Raw genomic sequence first — 19,237 nt, 5'->3', positions numbered from 1 at the left:
TGTGTAGATATTTCGGAAATTTAGAATTTCGCGGAAATGTACGGAAAATTTCGGGAAACTCCTGACGGAAATGATATAGCATATGAATTTCGTTTCGGTACTTCAAATTTACGGAAATTTCGACGGAAATTTCGGCAGTTTCAGAGAAACTTAAAACCTTGGTAGAGATCGAGGTAGGGGCAGGATTCCCCTTATTGTTGAAGAGATATTCGAGAATGTGGTTGAGACGTCGAATGTTGAGCTGCCCGTTCCACCTATTGTGGAGGTTGTCAATGTTGCAGATGCTACTCGTTTGTCAAAGTTGGTAAGGAAGATTTCGAGGTTGGGAGTAGTCTTTTTCAAGAGAAGTACGGATTACAGATGGTGATCAATATTGAGTCATAAATGGTGACTGATCACAGATGGTGACGGATCACAGATGGTGATCGATATTGAGTCACAGATGGGGACTGATCACAGAAGTGAAACCTTTTGATCATTTTTCAAAGAAGGGGAAAATATATATATATATATATATATATATATATATATATATATAAAATCTCGTGTCGGAATAGTAATTTCACCAAACCACAAAAACCCTAATTCCTCCTAAACCTCCCCCCAACTCGAACTTGGAGCCGCTGCTTCATCTTTCTCCCTCCCTCCAATTCTCCAAATAAAGCTGAGAAGCCTCGCATGCCCAAGTCCCGAACAAGGACGCAGGACACTCTCAGCCCTTCCCTTTTAGCATTCAAGCCTCGCCAACTTCTACTTGCAAACCTAAACCTAGAGATGAAGCAGAGCAACCCCAATAACTCTGCCCCAACCTTAAGTCCTCACCAGAAGGGTCCTCTCCTTTACGCTGTCGCTAGGTTCCTGCAGGGCAATGGGTTCTCTAAAACCCTCAAAAAGTTTCTGTCTGAAGCTCCAATCGAGGTGGGTAATTTCTTCTCTCATACATTTGGCGCATTTCACCTTGAAAGATTGCTTTTTTTCTTGTTTCAAATTCACCAGATAAAAGTTCAATTTCCATGGTGAATGTTTAGTTGAACTCTAGTGTAACGTTGCTGCTAGGTTTAGTTTTCATATATATTATGTAAGGAGATTGTGACTTATCCCTAAAGATGAAGTTGGGAAATAGTTCTATACTGGTATAAGATAAGTGTGCCTTTTTTTTTTTTTGTTTCCCTGCACTCTGTATCACAATGTTGGCTTATGATTTCGCAGAGTTTTACATTATGGCTAGTTTCTGTAGTATGACCTGAATTTGTCTTGTGCAGAAAAATGTGCTGAAGGACTCTTCACTGGATTTGGAAGAGATGTACTGCAAATATTCTGAGATGTGGTAGGTTTATCAATTCTTTACCTTGCATTATAGTATGTGCCAATAAGGTCACCGATTGTAAAATCTTTGCCAATGCATTGGAAGTAGTTCTTTTAACTACTGCACGGTCCTTTTACTTTCACTGCTTTTGGTTGTGGATGACTCTTTTTCTTAAAGCACAAGACTTTGAATATTTTGACTTCATATGGTTGTTCTAGATTTTGTGTAAAGCACCATGATTTAGTTCAATGCACATCCATTTTTTGTGTGGCGCGTAATTGTTTTGTTTTATGATTTTTGTAAGCTCAACATTTGGAGGCGCAACTACAATACTATGTGGCTAATCTTACCTTTTGTCCATCTTTCAGATCTGTTGATTAAATGAAAAAGTCTCTAGAATCACGTCATGTGTAATAGTGTCTTTTTTGTGATATGGTAATTATTTCTGAAATACAGCATTAATCCTAAAACCATAGCCTTGAAGGACTCATGATGCGCGAGGATTGATCTAGTTTTTAGGTTCAAAATCACAGTTTCTTTTGATGTCAATCTCTGGGATGAAATTGAATGGACATAACCAAGTGCTGTCTGGCTGACAATCCATTTGCTTGATTTGTTCGTATTTCAATTTTAACTCTCTGGAGTTAAATGTTCGGTTTCATATTGTATTCTCATATACATGTACTTCTTTGTTTTGCAGTAATAAGGACAATACAAGTGTTAACAGTCAGAAGGAGAATGGTATGCTTGAACAGTTGAATGCTATAAATTTCCTTCCCTCCCTCCCTCCCTCTCTCTCTCTCTCTCTCTCTCTTGTTGTTTGGGAGACCAGGATTTAAGTAATGTTTCTCTCTGTATAGGAAATGATCCAGCCCTGGAAAAAATTGCAAAATCTAAGGACAAAAAGAAAAACAGAAAGACTTTTGAATTACTCAATCAAGGTGATGAACAAGTCTGCACAGAAGAATTAAAGAAGCCTGAACAAGTGGAAGAGGCTGATAAGAATGGCAAGGAGAAAAAGAAAAGGAAGGGCAAGATTGTTTCTGATACTCCTGATGGTGTAGAACAATGTAAACTAGAGCCATTGTCTGTGGCAACTGAAGAAAGTTTAAAAGATCATACATCTGTCAAGGGAAAAGGTGTTGGCGATTCTGAGACAGAGAAGAAATCTAAGGACAAGAAGAAAAAGAAAAACAAGTCAAATGATGATTCTGTTAGTCCTAATGTTGAACAGGGTGGCGTGGAAGCAAAACAGGATGCAAATGGAACTAGTGAAACAATTGCAGATAAAAATCTAGTGGATATTAAGCCTAAAGTTAAGAAGAATAAGAAGGAAAGTTCAGGTGGTGAGGATAAGAAGGTAGTTGCCATGGGAGATGCAAGTGACAGTGTTTTGAAAAAGGAAGATATCAAATTATCTGATGTTGAGGCTACAAATAATGAGAACAAAAGCTCCAAAAAAAGGAAAAGATTGGATTCTGAAGGAAATGATTCAGAGCCTGGGAAGAGCAAAGAAGATGAAAGTGCTGAGAAGTCTTCCATGCAGAAGAGCATAAAGAAGCAGTGCAATGGTTCAACTGAGGTAACTTTTTAATCTTCGTGTGGAAGGAATGGATGCTAGTGAAATATTTCAAAAGTAGATGCCATATCCCTTCTGAACTGTTATCTAATCGCTAACTTACTAAATGAATTACCTGTCAAACATCAGTGTGATGAATGGACTCATACTGTCAAAAGTTTAAATGATGAAATATGTGTAAAGTTTACAGTTTACAATATGATTTCAGGTCCAATTTGTTTGGTTTCCTCGACCAAAACACTCTTTCTTGCTTTCATCAAAGTTGTCTCACTGTTGCACGTTCATGTGTATAACATAATTTTGGAGAAATGGAGATTTTGGTATATTGCTGAGACAATCTAATGATGTTGTAGCTTTGAAAAACCTGGGGTTCTTTTGACTTGATGGTGTCATTGAAGTTTAAGGTAATATGATTAGGGACACAAACTTTAACCTTTTGTTTATTTTTGCTTAGGGTAAATGACTATAGTTTATTTGTGAGTAAATGATCCTCTTTTGAGTGTTAGCTGCTACACTTAATGTTAAATGCATTTTCCTTCATGTTCATATTCGTTAGTTCATCAGTCATGGAAAACTTTGTCAAACTGAACTCTACGCCTCCCTGTGTTTGTTTTTTCATGATGATGATGCTGTTGGGGCTCGATGTTTGTTTGTTTTTTTTTTTTATCTCTCTCATACATGATGACACCATAGCTTTCTGGCTGAAACCATGTTGATGTTGTTATTGCAGCCAAAGACTATTAATGCATTTCAAAGGGTAAAACTGGATGAGGTGGTATTCACAGATGAGAAGCTTAAAGATAATTCTTACTGGGCAAAGGTGTGAGACTGACTAGCTTATGAATTTCTTCTTTCATTCTGTCTTGACTTTGCTTTTACTAATTCTTGATCCCATTCTCTGCAGGATGGTGCAGAGATTGGCTATGGTGCAAAAGCACAGGAAATTCTCGGTCAAGTCAGAGGAAGGTATGTGTGCTGTTTGCCATCTATTTGTTAATGTTTCTTAAAGATATAATTGTACGATGTTCATCGTCAAGGCATTCAGTTTGCAGCTTAGTGATGTGGCGAAACCTGTCTGAGCTGGCATCTCTCTTTATTAGATATTGTTTGAATCAATTGATTGTTTATTCGTTGAAACAATGATAGAGGAAAACTGGACATAAATTATAATGCCGCTTAAAGTCACTATCTGAACCCTATATTGTTAATCAAGGGTTCTATGATAAGTTGTGAATAGGATTCTGTACGTTCACATTTTTTTCTTTAATAATTAAGAGTTCCAGAGAATCATGTAAATAAAGTGGAAAAGGGACCTAACTTATATTACTTGCTGCAATCAATATGTTCTTTTTCACACAACACTAGCATGGGCATGCAGACATACCGGAAGGATATGCACTGAGCATTAAGGGAAGAGCATTATAAAGGGGTAGGTTTGAAGGAGCTTTTGGGCTCTTCTGCTGAGAATGAAGCAGAAGTAACAAACGTTACCAAATAAACATCATAGTCCCTGATTGTACACCTATTTATTAGGACTGAGAAATTAGAATCAACATCACCCTTACAAATCTAGGAGATCAACTGAAGTTGGCAGACACTAGAATGCTATGCCACTATTTACCCACATGTTAATGTTTTTTTACTTTTTACAATTAGTGGAGCCTAATCTCTCTCTCTCTCTCTCATATGCAGGGACTTTCGGCATGAAAAGACCAAGAAGAAGCGTGGGACATACAGAGGAGGGCAGATTGATCTGCAATCGCACTCAGTCAAGTTCAATTATTCTGATGAAGATTGACTGGAAATCCAGAAACATTTATCCTTAATCGCTGAACACTCGAATGAATTTTGAGTTAACTAGACGAACTTTTACGCAAATTTAAGAGCTATTTTCCGCCCTCTATTTTGTCTTTGGCTCCCTCCCAGATTGACCAAAAGGTCCTTGTTGTAATTATCAAAATTGTAACGTCAACAAGGATATAATTCCCCATGGACTTCCTATCTCATTCGGTGTGATAGACGTTCAAAGATTGAGGCCAAGTTTGATGTTCACCAGTTTTACCCAATTGATTATGTTTTTGAGCTGTTCATGATCAATCGTTTTTGCGTAAAATTAGTGAAATTGACTCGTGTTATGTTCTCATGAATGGCTTTATAATTTTTTTTATGATCTGATAAATCACAACTACCTATTGTCATGGAGCTTATGGTTTTCTACACTTGGAAGTTGGAACAATGAAGTATGGTAGACTCCAATGCCCTCACTGTAAGGGACCCCACTATAATTTAGAAACTAACTACTGCAGAGAGCACCAAATTTGATGTAATTACCTCAGTTTCTTTTATACAAGGCTAGGAATAACCATGCTAAAATGGATATCCTCTCGTTGTGCTGTTTAAAAAGCAAACAAACTTTCTCTAAAATCCTTCAAATCTGCTAACATGATTGTCGCAAATACTACCATTATTGTTGCACAAGCAACAGCTATCAGTGGAGTTGCGTCGTGATCATTAGCTGTTGTACAAGTTTTTCAACGATGGTGACATGATCATTAGCTGTTGTACAAGTTTTTCAACAATGGTGACATGGTCCCCGAGAAGAGTTGAAAAGCAAGAGATTGAAATATTGAAAAAATGAAAAGAACCATCAAAAGAAGAGAAAAAGAGAAAGCAACTTAACCAGTAGAGCTTTGTGCCTTTGTATTGTGGTCTTTTTACTTGCGCTAAACCTTTTCTTTCACCCATCTATATAATGCTCAACAGGTTGAGAGCGATTATTTCCACTCCAAAGTGTTGGGTCTACTCTTTTACTCACCTTACTCCTCTTTCTCCTTCTTAGGCAACAGAAATGCCTTGTTTTCATCTTCCAATTCTGTTTGCAGATGACAAGTTAAACAAAGGTGCCATCTCTCCTGTGAAGAATCAGCTACTGTGCTATATGTTCACGCCATTTTGTTCGCGACGGTGATGATTTCACACCAGTTGTAAAGAGTAGATTGCTTAGAGTATCAGGCACTGGCTTTGCACATTGCAGAAGGTGGAAGATGCCTTCATAAGCTGCTAGTAAACATCAAGAGATGGGAGCCCCTGATATTACCAGAACTAAGCATGCTGAAGTCATATGGCACGTTAGCAGAATTAAGAGTTTTTGCGTTTTATCAAAGTGTAGTAGTTAGAGTGTGCTTGTAAGCTCTAGCTAGCATTTCATATGGCATCGTTCTCGGATGAGAAACGAGTTAGAACCTAGATTTAAGTCTTATTGTAAGCAAAATAAAAGTGAAGTTTGTATTCGAATGGGTTAAAACCCCGAAATTCCTTCTCCTTGCAATTAATTAACTATGAACTAGCTAGCTGAAGAACTTGAAGTAGATCCTCTCTCTCTAAACTGTAGAGAGAGAAAGTAGATCTGAAACAAACCCACCCACCACCCCCCAACACAAATCTTAATCCGTCAGGATTTAGAAGAGTTGGGAGAGGTCCCTCCTTCATCCCTTTTAGTATCCTCAAAAATTTACTTTTCTTGTCTCACCTTTGTGGTGTTTTTTGCTCCCTTTGTGGTTATTTCTGGCTATGTCCAGTTTATTCTTGGCTATGTCCAGATCGGGAGGATCTTGTTCCTCACCTTTTATTTTCTTTCTTTCTCACTATCAATCCCACATCTTTCCAGATCAATGTTTACCCAACCCCAAAATAGTTCTTCTCTTTTTACTCTCAACCTCCATGAGAGCTTGTTCCTCACCTTTTATTTTCTTTCTTTCTCACTATCAATCCCACATCTTTCCAGATCAATGTTTACCCAACCCCAAAATAGTTCTTCTCTTTTCACTCTCAACCTCCATGAGAGCTATTGTGGCTGGGATGATGAAGTGCAAGGCGCTTATCTAGTTGAGTATGGGTGCTCATGACGCATGGGTTCATCACCCCCCATTCTTCATCGTTTTGGTTCTCGGTCCTCTTTTGGTAGCCACGACTGTTTCTTGGTTTGGGTCGATGATGGTGGACAGTAGGAAGTTGTTTTGAGGGATCTTCTCCCCTGGGTTGTTGGATTTCATATGGTTTGTGTTATGGGATTTGATTGGCATCGGTTATTCAGTACGGAACTACTTGGTGTTCTGTGATGCCCCAGAAATTCGTATTTACTTTCCGAGGATTTTCCGGAATTTAAATTGTGGGTATCGGACGTTTTCGTGGCTCGTGGACGGAGCGGAAGTGTTTTGGACGAATTTTTATTCGTAAAGTGTGGAATTAGGGGGGGTTTCAAGGTTGACTTTTGATACGTTGAGATTCTCCAAAAACTTCCTTCACGAAAGTTGTAGAGCGCGTCGATACGAGTTCGTGGACATGCGGAACGCGAGAATCGGAGTTCGTATGAAGAAGTTATGGGCTTTAGAAAAACTTTCCATTTTGGTATAAAAGGACAAAAAATTCCGGAAATTGCAAAAAAGGCCAGGTTTCCATTTTGGGAAACCCAGCTCGGTTTTCTCTCTCCCCGAGCCCGAATCGCCTCTCCATTTTCGCCGGCTTCGTTCTCCCTCCTCCGGCCACCATAGGATGCGATTCAAAGTGGGTTCTCTTCGCCTCAATCCCCTCTTGAGGTCTGTGGAAGAATTGGAGCATGAAGCGAGCTGTGGAGGACGGTGCAAGGCCGGAAAGTTTGGCGGCGGCGATGCTTCTAACCCAGATCGGAACTTGCGATTCCGGCTACCTTTGCCGGTGTTTCTTGAGGGCTTTTGAAGCCCATAAGACGTTGATGCTTCTCCCAAAGCGGCTTGGGACGATTTCACTTGTGGAGGACGAATCGAAGCTTTGAAATTCTAGGGTTCATCGAATTTCAGATGTTGCGAGGTAAATTCCGGCCAAACGGCTATGATTTAGACTTTGTGTTAGTTATGAAAGTTTAAATTGGAGTTGAGATGAAGAACTTTGGTGTCGGGAGTTTTGTCAAATTCCGACTTTGGTCCGGCGGCGGTGCCGCCACTGTGGTGGTGTTTTCTGGCGGTTTCCGGCCACCTCAGGGATAGTTTCTGTTCCTGAGTTCGATCTACTCGTCGATACGAGCATTTCGATATATTGTTTGTAATTTTTGGAGATCGTATGAGCATGTTGTGATTTTTACGGTTTCGGACCGTTTAATGTTTCGATCCGTGAGGATTCGAGCGTCCGATCGACTTGTGAATTTGGTATATCGATCGTGGAAGTATTTCGGAGACATTGGATGGTCTCGGATGTGGTTTCGCCTCGATTGGCGTTACTTTGGGAATTTTGGTTCGAATTAGGGTTTTCGAATGTTATTCCTTGTGTTTCATTGACTGAATCAAGGCTGTACTTCCTTAGGTGCTTGACAGAGGACGTTCTGTAAGCAGTCTAGTGGTGTGAAGACGCAGCGGGAGTTTCGAGGTGAGTAATCTCACAAGGTTCATTATGAACAGAAGTACCATTATTGTTTTGGCGTTAATTATTTAACTGCAAACTATAGTTGGTATTAGTAGGCATTCCTGAGCGAATGACTACATATATATATTTAGATGAAATATATATATCCTTGTGAATGATTGTGATGAATAAGAATATGCATGATGGTGTTCATATTATTGTTAAATGCGACTTTTCAGGAAACAATATTGTGGAAAAAGATGTTTTCTATTGTTTGAAAAGCATTGAGTTTGATGTTACATTTTGGAGTCAAGCGTGACTCATTTTAAATGTATTGGTCTTTGTGCCAAGGGTCACAGATGGTGAGCAGGGATAGGGAAAGCCGGAATTAGATAGTCGTAACGTTTTTAGGTCAGGTGTGACTTACTTAACGTTGACTTGAGACCAAATGGGGTCTGAAAAGCATGGGTCGCAGATGGTGACCAACGGTTGGTTCTAAGATCAGACGGGGTATGAAAACCAAGAGTCACAGACGGTGATAGGTTGCAGATGGTAACCAATGATTTATCTGTGTTATGAGTCTAGTTACTATAGATGTATTAGTGGCTTCGTGGTGAATCTGTGTTGATGTGTTGTGTGTCTAGGTTGGACTGATTTGTTGTTGGTACATCATGGGGTTAGTGGGGAGCTATCTGATGCTCATGAGTACGTGTTTCTTTAAAAGAGAGTTTCGGGGATTCTTTCTTTTAAATGTCCTGGGAGGACTTGTGAATCATATTATATATGTCACAGATGGTGACTAATGGTTGATCTGAGACCAGATGGGGTCTGAAGATCATATGTCACAGATGGTGATAGGTCGCAGATGGTGACCAATGGTTGATTTCGAGATTGAATGGGGTCTGAAGATCATATGTCACAGATGGTGACAGGTCGCTGATAGTGACCAAGGCAAGAAATAAGGAATCACGCAGTTAGCCGGGCGAGTGGTTACGATAAGCTAGAGCGCTAGTATGTCTGCCATGGTACCTCATGGATCTAAGTAGGTTACTTATGACTCCTGGGTACGTATTTTGTCCAGGTTGGACTAAGAATCATATGCTATTTGTTAGGTTAACGATAGGTATGATTGATGTGCATGTGTGTTTTATCCAGGTTGGATCAATTAATCATATTTGATTTGTGATGTTAACGATTTATATGATTTTGTCACGGTGTGGCTTTTGTGTTTTCCTTTTTGGGAAAGAGTATTGTTTTGGGAAGCATGGTATGTCTTCCTTATTCTCGACTCGAAAGGTTTTCCTCGTGTTGGCGTGAGTTGTGCGGGCTTTTATCCCGTAAATTGGTGTGAGTTATTTTGAGTTACTCATACGGGCTTGCAAAAGCTTACCGGGTTTGTTGTGTGACAACCCGGTGCACTATTCAAACGGTGTAGGGGTTAATCTTGCAGGTCAGGGAAATCGTGGCTGAAGCTGAGGTATCTAGTTGGCAGCAGAACTGGTAGAAAGCAAATTTGATCTGGCTTTGCCATTGTTATGACTTCCGCTTTGTAGTGAACTCTGAGGGTATTTACGTTTTATTTTGTGATGGCAATTTAATTCGTAAACTTATGTAATATATAACTCTGTTGAGCGAGTGTATATTAATTTGGATTGGTTCAGTGCATCAGTATGTACTTGTTTTAAGGGAAAGATGTTCCAGGTATTTGTATTGATGACTGAACGTTCACGCATATATAATTATGGGGTTATATATATCGATTTTTATTTGTGTAAAAATCAGGGGCGTGACATGTTCTGCTTCCAGCGACACATTGGCAACTCTGCTTGGTCGGCGGCTCGAGGTGGTCTGCAAAAACTAGGTTTTCTGTATTGGATTGGGCTTGTTCTTTGGGCCTAAGCTTTAGTTGTTTTACAAGGGTTAATTTTCTTATCTTCTGAGCCCAGTTGGAAATTAATTTTCCTTTGCTTTAGTGTCTGTTAGGGCTTGACCATCAAATTTATTGCGTTAGATTTGGAGCAGCTTAATTGATTCTCATTTCTATTAAAAAAAAGGGGAAATGATCATTTACCTGATTTTAGGCTAAAAATTGCCCACTTGCTCCACCAACTGTTTTTTAACCCCATTTACCCAAAACACTCTAAGGGATTATTTCCCCTTTACCCAATTAATTCTTTTTTCTTTTTTTTGAGACTTTTTTGCCCTCTCCTTCTTTCTCACTTAGAGAGAGAAGTCACCTTCCACCTTGCTGTGCTCCGGTGACCAGTGGCCGGCGCGGTCTCCAGCGACAGGTGACCGGACTCCGGCTAACGGTAACCAGATTCCGGCGAACGATGACCGGATTCCGGAAACCGGTAACCGAAATCCGGCGACAGATGACCGGAATCCGGCTATTATTGCCCCCCAGTAATCATATTACTGCCCCCCAGTAATCATATTATTGCCTTCCAAAAATCATATTATTGCCGTCCAGTGAATTGTATGAACTCCCAAAACCAAAATGAATACACTACAGGCACAATTGATCAATTTATAATCATATTACTGCCCCCCAGTAATCATATTATTGCCCCCCAATACAAAGTCCAGTGTCTCTACTGCCTCCCAATAGACCACCAAAAATGCACCATTTTGTAGGATTCACAGATAATTTGACTTTAATACACAGAAAACAACAGGTAACTTATCAAAACACCACACTATAGTGATCCATGTCCATCGTATCAAAGTCTACTGGGGCCCAATAATGTGTCTACTGCCGAAAAAAATTAAAAAAAAAAAAAACTCAGGATGCCGGAAAAAAAAGAAGTCCGGGCACCCAGAAAATGCTCTGGGCACCCACTTCTTCTTCTCCTCCCATCATTGACTTCGACGGTTGGGGATCTCCCTTCTCCGACTTCAATGGGTGAGGCCCGAGACCCATTGCAGACGCGTCGTGGATCCCCCGGAGCCGCTTCACCGATAGCTCCTCGAGCGCCGTGCAGTACTCAAGCACGGCGTTCATGGCCTTGGCGCCGAACAAGCACGACCCGACGGAGAGCTTCTTCAATCCAGTAGAATTCTGAGCGAACGCCGCCATTCCGAGGTCGGTGATTTCCCGGCAGCCGCGAAGCTTGAGGCGCGTGAGACCCATTGCAGCGAACGGAGATCAAGACCAGAGCGTCGTCGTCTATGCTAATCGATTTCCGGTCAGATCGAAGTGCGAGCTCTTCGTGACGGAATCGAATCAAGTAAATATACAAGGAATCGAGTAAATGCCCTCTCCCTCGATTCCGGCAAACCAAACCCATTTTCAAACCCGAACCCGGCGTCGGATTTGCAGACATGGAGAGAGAGAGAGAGAGAGAGAGAGAGAGAGAGAGAGAGAGAGAGAGAGAGAGAGAGAGAGAGAGAGAGAGAGAGAGAGAGAGAGAGAGAGAGAGAGAGAGAGAGAGTCTGAGAGTTAATTAATAGGGGCAAAACTGTCAGTAGATTTTAAATTGGGTAAATGGGGTTTAAAAACTCTTAGTGGAGCAAGTGGGCAATTTTTAGCCTAAAATCGGGTAAGTGGTCACGGCCCCTTCAAAAAAAAAAACTTCTCCTTTCAAATATGATTTTATATATAAATAAATAATTTTTTTTTAAAAGCTTTGAAGAGTGTCATGATTCTCACAGTGGAGTGGGGAAGAGAAGGTTGCATTTATTTTGAATTTGGCATGCGCTTATCCCAGTGAAAGAAACAGAAGTTGCCGCTACCCACTATAATCACACACATCATGAACAATGTATGAATGAGGAAATTCTTCTATCCTCTCCCGAATGAATGTCTTCTTTCAATTCTTTGCTACTCCACCAAGCTAAGAAACCTCATGCATGTTTGCACCCTCCCATTACTCACTCTCTGCACACACTTCAATTCATTAAAGAAAGATGTTAGACTTGCTCATTTAATGATTTAATTTACTATATACTAAAGGTGGGTTACTGTTCATAGGCACTGTTCCTAAGCAACCCCTTATGAACAGTTTGATTCCGCTTTTGCCCCTCTGCTTGACCTGAATTTTACTCTATTCCCCTGCCACCTGTTGATGTGCTAAGCTGACAGACAGTAGAGTTGTTGCATGCCCTTCTTTCTCTACGCAAAAGAGAGAGCTTATTTGCCTCGCAAAAAGAGGGGGAGAGAATTGGGTCTACTTCGTTGAGGAGAGACACAGTACAACTCACTTCGATTTAAGAGGTATTTAATGGGTTTTTTTTTTCAAAAAAATTCTTCAAAATCACACTAAATCTTTTCATGTCACTGATTTGGGTTTTGGGCTAAGATTATTAATGATCTTGAAAGGCTGGTGATGGGTTTCCCAGTTAAGGAAGAAGAACACGAATCTTGGGTATTCGATTTTCAATTTTTTTTTGGTTCAGTTTTTATGGTTTAATCGGTGATATTTTTTTTCATGTCTTCAGGTATTTTGATTGATTTCTCAGGTTTGAGCCTTTATGCAGCTGTAATTTTTTGTGTTAGTGTTTTTTTTTTTCTTCACTCTCGGTTGAATCAGACTTCAAACTTAGTTGGATGAGTTGTTGATAGGTTGAATTGGGTTGTTTTTTGTGCAGTTGATGTTTTAAGATTTGGGCTTCTGGAGGATACGCCATCAAACAGGTATGAGGAAGGGTGTAATGGATTTAGTACCTGCATGTTTTGCCTTTCTTAAATTCTGATATACTCATTTTGTTTTTCTTTTTTTAGAAATAATGGAAATTGTAATGCAGATGGTGCTGGGAGTCGGAATGAAAGTGATCGGAAAGGGCTAGGTTCTCCAGGTCGTTCCAAAACATCCAATGTTGAAACTAGCTATGCTGCAAAAATTCCCATGAATTGAGCATGTCCTTTTTTCATATTTTTGATATTTTCAGCACCTTTCTTATTTGTACTCCTATATACAGTGAGGAGCCACTAGCAATCTACTCCAGAAGCAAGGTAATTCTCTTTGATACCTGCTCTTTCTGCAATGTACAACGGGACTACCAATTGAGACAAGCACTACCGTTTTTACCCCTCTGTTTTCTGGACTTCTGCATTGTTGCCCCCGATAGGTGTCGCAGCCTGCAACTGTTGCATGTTTTGATTACATCTACGTGTTTGCTCTGGAAAATGGACATCTGCTTCTTTGTTCTACGAGAGAGAGAGAGAGAGAGAGAGAGAGAGAGAGAGAGAGAGAGAGAGAGAGAGAGAGAGAGAGAGAGAGAGAGAGAGGGGTGGAGAAAGGGAATGGGTTCTGCTTCCGCATCTAGGCCGATTGAGGGTTAAGGGACTCATCCAATTCGCCATAGCATCATGTTATCAAAATGAACATGAACTAAGAATCAGCGAATATGGAAGAGGAGGGATTTACTTGATGTCCTGCAAACATTGGTGTTACGCCAATTTGCAGAGAAGAGTGTGCAGGCTTGCGATCGCGGTTGAGGTCCAAAGACCAAGTCTCCTGTAAGTAGATTTCCTTGATTCTTCTCAGTTAGTTTATGGGTTCATAAGTTGGATTGGATTTTACACTAAAGTTTCAGTCTTGATTTCAATTGGGATCTTTTTGCTCTTTGATTTCTGCTAATTTTATTCAATTGGGTATAGCATGAAAATTTTAGGCATATTTGATCGGGTGAGCGATTTTGTATCATTGATTTCCTATTATAGTTTGCATAATAGTGGCTTTTGGGTTTTCAGAGGGCAAAACCATTTGGGTTCTGCGGACGGAGAGAAAAAGAGAGGAAGCAAAGTTCAATTCTCTGTGACTGATAACATGACCCTAATTAACACAGTATATTACCATCCGACTTTCATGTCATAATCTTGAATGTCTGCATTATTGTTTCTGCAAATTGAAGATAAACTAATTCAACAAAAACTCATCCAAGGTTTCATTTTTTTTCCTGCGTTCACTTTAGGGTTTAGGGTTTAGGATATACTTAATGTAGAGGAATTGCATACTGTGAGGTGAATAAGGTCGGCAAGTTCTAGGGCAAGGTCAGTCTGTTTTGCTGCTGAAATTTTGATATATATTTTTAATGTTATTTAAGGGTGTTCAATTTCTATGCATATCGTAATCAGCTAGACTGTTAAGTTACCATCATTGCCTACTTATGGATATGAGGTATGAAAGTGAAATTTCTGTGTATAATGTCATTCTTCTTGCTTTATTATCAATTTTTGAGGTGAATTGAGTGTAATAGATTTGGTTACTTAATTGGATGAATTGACATGTTTTTATAAGTTCAAAACTGTGGCTATGGTTAGTATATAATATATATCGAGTGATGATCTCTCTAGGGTTGTGGGATTCATTTTATTTAGAGAAAGAAGTGACCTTTGACTCTTTGAGCATGTTCATGAATTTTTTAGATCTGTGAAAATTTCCCCCTTTTTTTTTTAAGGTGTGAATCTATTTCGCTGACTTTTCGTTTTGGTTTTGAATAGGCAGGTGTTTAGAGAGGTACAGGTAGGAACATTCCAACAAAAAATTGGACGCTGCTGTAAGTCAATCTCATTTCCCAGATCTACATGCTAAATTCTCCTAAATATGAAATTTTTTTGATCAAATTTTGAATGATTTTAATTAGTCTATTATAATTTCTTTGACATTATTGACCAGGTTGGCAAAACTGGTGGTGAGAAATGACAATCGTTGTCTGATGTTGTGAGTTTTCAAGCTTTCTTTTTGTAAATAATTTGTTTATTGCTGGAATATTCTCCAGTAGTTCTCTGATTGTTGCTTTTAGGTAAAAATTATGTAGGAGAAAGAACCCTACTAGGCGAAGGCAGAGAAGAGGAAGGTTGAATACAACGAGAACATGGATGTGTACGACAAGAAACAAGCAAGTGTTTCTGTTTTAATTGTTAATCTCCAGGTTTAATCTTTTATGTCTTTTTGTGAGATTTGTTGTTTAATTATGCATAGTAAGCTGAAGGAGATATAGAGCTGAGGAGTTTTTGGCTATTTGTTAATTTATATTTGATTTCAACATATATCATGCTCCTTTATGAATCCTACCATTAGCAACCTCTATCAATGGAAACCGGAAAGTAGGAGTCATAACACTTTTCCTTATTGGATTAGTACAATTAGCTGTACTGTACATCGACCTGCATACACATTAAAAAAGATTCTATTGACAATATATAGGACTCCCTGTTCTTTTTATTAGTCATCAGAATTTATTGTGACTGTGGCTTTTAATGACAAATTTAAACCCAGTTCGGTTTTTTTATCCCAATTTATGTACAAAATTTGGGTTCCTGTTTCTTTAAAGTTTTATTTTGGGTTCTGATTCGGGGGTCATTTTGATGCAGCAAATCTGATATAACTCCCCTAGGTCCACTCCTTGACAAGACTGAACTTTATTTCACCAAGGTAAACTCAACCTCCTGTACAAAAAATTTAAGTTCATGTATTTTGATTATCTCTGCATTCTTCCATGATTACAAAGGAACTCCATAAGAAAGCTGACAGGTGAGTTGTCGATCACTTCCATTTTTTTCAAAGGTGCTTATTCCAGTTATTGTCTGGTTTTGGATTGATGGTGTATGTTTTTCCCCCTTTCACAACAAGTTCCTATCTTTTGCTTATTTCAAATACTATCTACACTCATGTTTATTTACCTCTGTTTATTGCGTTGCTGAATTTCAAGTTTGGTATGATTCAGTCTATAAAAGATTTAAGATACAAGCAAGGATGTGGTTAATTTAGTATAAAATTGGAATTGCATTTTGCATTAGTTTGTAGTTGCTTTTGTCTATTGACTTCGTGTGAATAACAACAACATTTAGATCATTAGATTTATGCGTAAGCTTGAAGTGATTTTTGCTCTCTGTATTGTTGTTTTTAACTTTTCCTTTGGGTATATCTCTATTTTGCTATTGGTGGCTATTAACTCATTCTTTTATTTAATCCGGGTTTATTGTTGAACCATTATGTGCCTTTTTTGTTTGTCTTTTTAATATATGAATCAGCTTATGCATAAAAAAAGTACCTTTGTTTTTGTTCATATTTTTGGTTTACAGCTTTTTTATTAATCATGTTTCTGACCTTCTTCTTAAGGTCACCTTTGTGTAGAATCAATGACAAGATGGACCTATTTGAAGAGAAGCAACCTGTTGGTTAGATGATAGCAACAATTGTGCATTCAACCTGTTTTGCTCCAAAACTAGTTGGCGTGCAAACTGTCTCTTTTGAGCGTGTGCGCGGGCGTGCCAGCACCATGGGGTGCAGTCGTCGAGGGAGTCCCTTGACCTGACTTCTTCTTCTTCTTCAAGCGTTGTGGACGAGGAGAGCACCAACCTCGCCACAAGATTCTTCTCTAGCCTTCGGAGAAAAAACTTCTTGCCTTACGGATAAGGACTTTGGATGTGATCTCTTCGCGTCACCGAATCGATACTCAACGTTGTAGGCTGAGCAGAGCAATCACTGGGAAGTTTGGAGAAAGCACGGGTTTTGCTAAAGCGTGACTTTAGCTTCGCTGGGTTGCGAGGGTGTTACCCTTGCTTCGCTGGTTGAGAGAGTCTCGGTGGCAGTGGTACTGGCAGTTGGCTCTTGGAGAGACTAGGACTGGAAGTACGGTCGCCGGGTTGATCTGGTGATGCTGACAATCGGCTCTTGGAGAGACTAGGACTAGCGCGCGGTCACCGGGTTTCAATGAGGTTGAAGGTTTGCTCTGAAGAGGCTTTGTAATCGCTGGGATTGATTGATTTGAGAGAGGTCCTTTCTTTGTCCTTGAAACCTGGTATTTATACCTAGGGTTTCGACTGTTCCTTGCTATAGAAGGATTATTGATTGAAGTTTCCTATTCAATCTCTGCTACTTGACTCCAATAAGGTTTCGTTTTCCTTATGGATCACGGAATGGGCGAAGCTGTAACCAAACCCAAGTAGGCTTATTTTTGGGCCGCAGGTATCGGCCCGCTGTGCTAAATTCACTAAAGGATCTTGCCAAAATTACTTTCGGGCTCAAACGTTTTCCCCCAGGCCCCCAAATCAGGCCAGCGAAGATGTAACTGATTGAAGGGGACTAAAACGACATGCCAATTGCTTGAAACGATATCATTAATGAGGGTTGCGTCCTTTAGCTTGCGAAAACGCCTTTCTGTCGTATCGTTTCTCTCACAAAATTTCTTATTTAAACCCGCAGCCACTTCAGACATGTCACATCAGAAACTCTTTTAGTCTCCTAAACCCAGAAACCCTCTTACTACCAACATCTTCCTCACAGAAACCCAGAAATGACTCCCCCAAAGAAGATAGTCATCGATCAAGAAGAAGAACTGAATGAACAGGCTGCCCACTCTTGGGGAACCAGCATCGGTGCCCGCATTCGCCTCAACACCACTATCCAGAGACCCCTACTCCTCCAGTTCCCAAACCACCATGTCGGACTGGGCCTAGCGCTGCGAGACTCTATTCCAGCCGACGCCATCGCCTTCTATGGCCTGCCCTTTCGTCGGCCCATCCCAGTCCTCTGAAGGACTCCTGGGGATTTCAACAGTTGGGGTGCCCAGAATCATCGAGCAAAAATAGGGCACTGGCCATCCTCTATCAGCGTGGCGGAGCTTTCCTGGTATCGCGAAGCATGAACATGAGATCTGGCTCGCTGGAACGCGGCAGGTGTCGCTCACACTATTGATCTCTGTTTTCGTCTTTCGCGCGGTGGCAATCGATCACCGCTCGCTGCCTTTCTCTGTTTTTGGAACACCACGACAAACACCTTTGATTTTCAATTTGGCCAAATGAGTATCACTTTACTGCATATTCTCACCATCACTGGCCTACCCATTGATGGCGAGCCTTATCTGCATGGCCAATTCGACTCTGTCACTTTCACTTCAACCATGGCCCAAAACTGTCGCAGCGCTCACAGCAGCTCCTATCCACGGTGGCTGTCTTATTACCGCCGGGAGCACAATGCGACTGGCGGAATTGCTTTCTTAAAGTACTGGCTCTGTAAGTTCATCTTCTGTACTTCCTCCTATAAGCCCACTGGTGCTTGGACTCTTCTGGCAACGGCCCTCTACAACAGCCGCCGTGTTGGGCTCGGACAACCTGTGTTGGGCGCCCTCTATCGCACTCTGTACCAGGCCACTATGCATCCTTTCCATACTAGCATCTTTGGCTCTTTTTGGATCCTTGACTTCTGGATTCAAACTTATTTTCCATATTTTCGTCGCGATGACATCCCGTTGCTTCCACCGGCTGACCAACTCTTGGGTCAATGGCTCAGCCACGATGAAAGGTACTCATCTCCTCCTTACTTCGAGTGCTTCACATATCTGTACCTTCTGCATGAGATGCCCTACTGCGACTTAGTTCTGGGTAGAAGATTCCCAGCTCCGCTTGCAAACGAATTCCTCCCTGGCGTTCCTCACTACAGCGATCGCGCGCGCTTGGCTTTTTGCTGCGCGATCTCCTGTTCAGATATTAGGATTGCTGCCGAAGAACTTAGTTATGAGCTTTACGCTCCTAACCATTTCGCTTGCCAATTCAGCCTCGTCCAATTAGTGCCGTTCCCGTTGTATGATGTCTGGAACTACAACACCTCTTGGCGTAGATTTGGGTCCCTTTCTGGGCCTTCGCCAATACAAAGCATGCTTGCACTGGTTGATCTTCCTGATTGGGCTAAGGACATCGATGCCGTGGATGGGACTGAAGAAGGATATGAGGAATGGTGGGCAGAAGTTTCTGTCAATTGCTGGAGACAATGGTATGACGAACTCTTCGCGACTATCTTTGAGGAACTGAGATATCCCTATGCTGCTGACATTGAGCTACTTGCTCGCTTTCCTGAAGACGCTACACAATCTCCGCCTCCTCCTGAGCCGGCTCCACTACTGGCGCGAGCCCTGCGCCAGGCCTAGGCTGGTATCGTAATTCGCGAGCCCCCTCGAGAGGTAAGTATCTTGGTTTATATTTTATTCCTTCTTTCACTCTTCCTTTTTAACTCAACCTTTGCTGCACCAGGGAA

General features: G+C 40.7%; 2 protein-coding genes across 5 annotated transcripts; both read left to right on the top strand.

Moving 5' to 3' along the window:
* The first annotated feature begins 560 nt into the window (after positions 1-560).
* Positions 561-4,982, top strand: LOC112200298 (suppressor protein SRP40). Its single transcript, XM_024341324.2, has 7 exons — positions 561-918; positions 1,263-1,327; positions 2,007-2,047; positions 2,167-2,888; positions 3,616-3,705; positions 3,790-3,851; positions 4,578-4,982. The coding sequence occupies exons 1-7, from the start codon at positions 679-681 to the stop codon at positions 4,681-4,683; spliced, it is 1,326 nt and encodes a 441-aa protein (XP_024197092.1). The 5' UTR covers positions 561-678; the 3' UTR covers positions 4,684-4,982.
* A 7,312-nt stretch (positions 4,983-12,294) lies between these two features.
* On the top strand, positions 12,295-16,415 carry LOC112200270. Of its 4 annotated transcripts, none has more exons than XR_005810262.1 (10): positions 12,295-12,474; positions 12,699-12,751; positions 12,849-12,894; positions 13,005-13,055; positions 13,179-13,719; positions 14,704-14,759; positions 14,879-14,894; positions 15,021-15,134; positions 15,577-15,637; positions 16,340-16,415. XR_005810262.1 is itself a non-coding variant. In XM_040519028.1 (6 exons), exons 1-6 carry the CDS (start codon positions 13,631-13,633, stop codon positions 16,346-16,348), a joined length of 312 nt encoding a protein of 103 aa, XP_040374962.1. In that variant the 5' UTR covers positions 13,433-13,630; the 3' UTR covers positions 16,349-16,414. The 4 variants fall into 4 exon arrangements, 1 of the variants encoding a protein (XP_040374962.1); XR_002936229.2 differs by having other exon boundaries at positions 14,879-14,923; XR_002936228.2 differs by having other exon boundaries at positions 14,879-14,923; positions 15,006-15,134.
* Positions 16,416-19,237: the final 2,822 nt, after the last annotated feature.

Source organism: Rosa chinensis, chromosome 4 (genome assembly GCF_002994745.2).
Source record: "Rosa chinensis cultivar Old Blush chromosome 4, RchiOBHm-V2, whole genome shotgun sequence".
In the NCBI taxonomy this organism is placed as follows: domain Eukaryota; kingdom Viridiplantae; phylum Streptophyta; class Magnoliopsida; order Rosales; family Rosaceae; genus Rosa; species Rosa chinensis.
Note: the sequence above shows the minus strand (reverse complement) of the source record. Positions and strands in the feature narration are given on the sequence as shown.